Source organism: Sinocyclocheilus grahami, unplaced genomic scaffold (genome assembly GCF_001515645.1).
Source record: "Sinocyclocheilus grahami isolate Dianchi unplaced genomic scaffold, SAMN03320097.WGS_v1.1 scaffold408.1, whole genome shotgun sequence".
NCBI lineage: Eukaryota > Metazoa > Chordata > Actinopteri > Cypriniformes > Cyprinidae > Sinocyclocheilus > Sinocyclocheilus grahami.
In genome coordinates, this window is record NW_015505587.1 from 875,672 (window position 1) to 877,895 (window position 2,224).

Here is a 2,224-nt window from a genome sequence, read left to right on the forward strand (position 1 = left end):
TGAAAAAAAAAAAAATTTAATAAAAAAAAAAAAAGAGAAAATCGGCCAAACATATCAGACAAAAAAAATCGGCATCATATATCAGCCATCGGCTGCCCTGATTTCTAAATATCGGCATCGGTCAGTGAAAAACCCATATCGGTCGACCTCTAGTATATATGCACTTTTATATTTAAAAATATATATCCAAAGAAATAGTAATAATTAATAGTAATAAACATTAAATATTACTTAACAATTGTAATATTTAATAAACAATTAATATGTGGTTGATTATTTTATAATAAATACAAAAATAAATAATTAAAATAAAAATGAAAAATCAGCTATATCTTTCTCCAGTTATCAGTATCACCACTGAAAAATCCATATTGGTTGGCCACAGGACAGTTTCCTGATACTGAGTTTTATTCCAAAATATTATTTTTTCATTATAATTAACCAATAAAAAGAAAAAATTCTGATTCACAACTGATGTGTTAGTAAAACTATGCAAATAACTGAACTTCATGTAATCTCATTAGTCTTTCGTACCAGCGGCATGGATGGGGGTGCGTTTAAGCGTGTAGTCTTTCACTAGAATGGAAGCCCCCTGGTTGATGAGCACATCAACACATTCAACGTGGCCTTTGAAGGCAGCCAGGTCCAGCGGCGTATGTCCTTGTGCTGTTCTCACATCCAAATCCAGCAGAGATTGAACCAGTACCTCAAGAGCCTGATGATGTCCATGATATGCCTGATGACATCCATTAAAACAACCATTAAACATAATCTGAGAGGATCCCAAGCCAGAAAGTGTAAGAGAATTCAAAGGAGTCAAATAAGGTTACCCAACATTTGGTGAACAAACAAGATGGAGACTGTACTCACAGCCAGGTGGAGAGGGCTCACAGGAGCACGTACATCAGAGTCATTTAGGATGTCTGTCCCTGAGGTTTCCATTAACTTCAAAACAAGTCACAACAGATCTAATTAGGTCTCATCACTCTGTGACAATATTAAAGAGGTTTATGTTATGTGTCACAGCACTTACCACATCTAAAGGAGTTTCACTTGCAATCTGATGAAGGGGACAGAAATACGGTAAGCCAAAAATATAAAAAAAAACAGACCCAATCACGTGATTTTAAATCGTCTCACCAGCTCCAGACACAGGCGGTGTCCATAAGCAGAGGCGTAATGCACTGCATTGTAGCCCTGATTGTCTCGGATCCCTGGGTTAGCATCATTCCTCAGCAAATATTCCAGGCACCTAGTTAGGAAATGAGAGAGACTGGTAAACACACGTTGTTTAACAAGTTATCCATACCAATCACTCATACGTAATACGGTAACTCACTTTCCATCTGCATCAGAAGCAGCGGCGTAGTGGAGGGGGGTGCAGCCCCTCTTGTCAAGCTCATTGACATTAGCTCCTGAACCCACCAAAGCAAACAGGCACTGGTAGTTGCAGTTTGCAGCTGCGTAGTGCAAAGGTGTCCTAAAAAAGAGATTGTTTGCTCAAATCTCACAATCAAAAATATCATAGAGCCAAAAGCATAATGAATGACTATGGGAGTGTAAAGGTAAACTCACCTTCCAAAGCTGTCCTTCCTGTTGAAATCTGCCCCCGTGTTGAGGAGAAGATTCAGACACTCAAGATTTCTGTGGTGGAAAACACATTTTGATTGAACAAAACATTAAATTGGTTTCACTAGGCTGGACGATGACAAAAATAATAAAGTATTCACAATAAAGAATAATCTTTTAGTCTAGTAGTGTCATATGGTTTGACAAACTTTTATACCATCTTCAAGAAAAGTTTAAATTTAAAGGGGGGGTACAATGCTGTTTCATGCATTCAGAGTAGTTTAGAATGAGCTTTATTGCCAGGTATGTTTACACATACGAGGAATTTGTTTTCGTGACAGAAGCTTCCACAGTGTAACAAAATGACAGTGACAGAACAAAAAAAACAGATAATAAAAAAAAAATAAAAAATAAAAAAAATAGAACAAGTAAAATAAGGAATAAAAAATGTACAAATCGATAGGTATATAACAATAGACAGTTGTATGTACAGGTATATTATGTGCAAATTGAAATGTAGACCGAGTATGTGTGTTAGATAAATACGTGTATGAGTGAATAAATAGTGTGTGTTCCACAGTTATTGTCAAGCGTTCATGAGATGGATTGCCTGAGGGAAGAAACTGTTCCTGTGTCTGGCCGTTCTGGTGCTCAG

At 36.8% G+C, this 2,224-nt stretch overlaps 1 protein-coding gene across 1 annotated transcript in view; it reads right to left on the bottom strand.

Annotated features, from left to right (window-relative positions):
* Positions 1-2,224, bottom strand: part of LOC107550837 (serine/threonine-protein phosphatase 6 regulatory ankyrin repeat subunit A-like) — a 35,764-nt gene that overhangs the window by 10,974 nt on the left and 22,566 nt on the right. Inside the window, exons 13-18 of the mRNA XM_016232236.1 lie at positions 1,576-1,644; positions 1,340-1,480; positions 1,141-1,252; positions 1,034-1,060; positions 871-945; positions 535-736 (exon numbers count right to left, since the gene is read on the bottom strand). Coding sequence (XP_016087722.1) covers positions 535-736; positions 871-945; positions 1,034-1,060; positions 1,141-1,252; positions 1,340-1,480; positions 1,576-1,644 — 626 coding nt within the window. The remainder of the gene's footprint in view (positions 1-534; positions 737-870; positions 946-1,033; positions 1,061-1,140; positions 1,253-1,339; positions 1,481-1,575; positions 1,645-2,224) is intronic.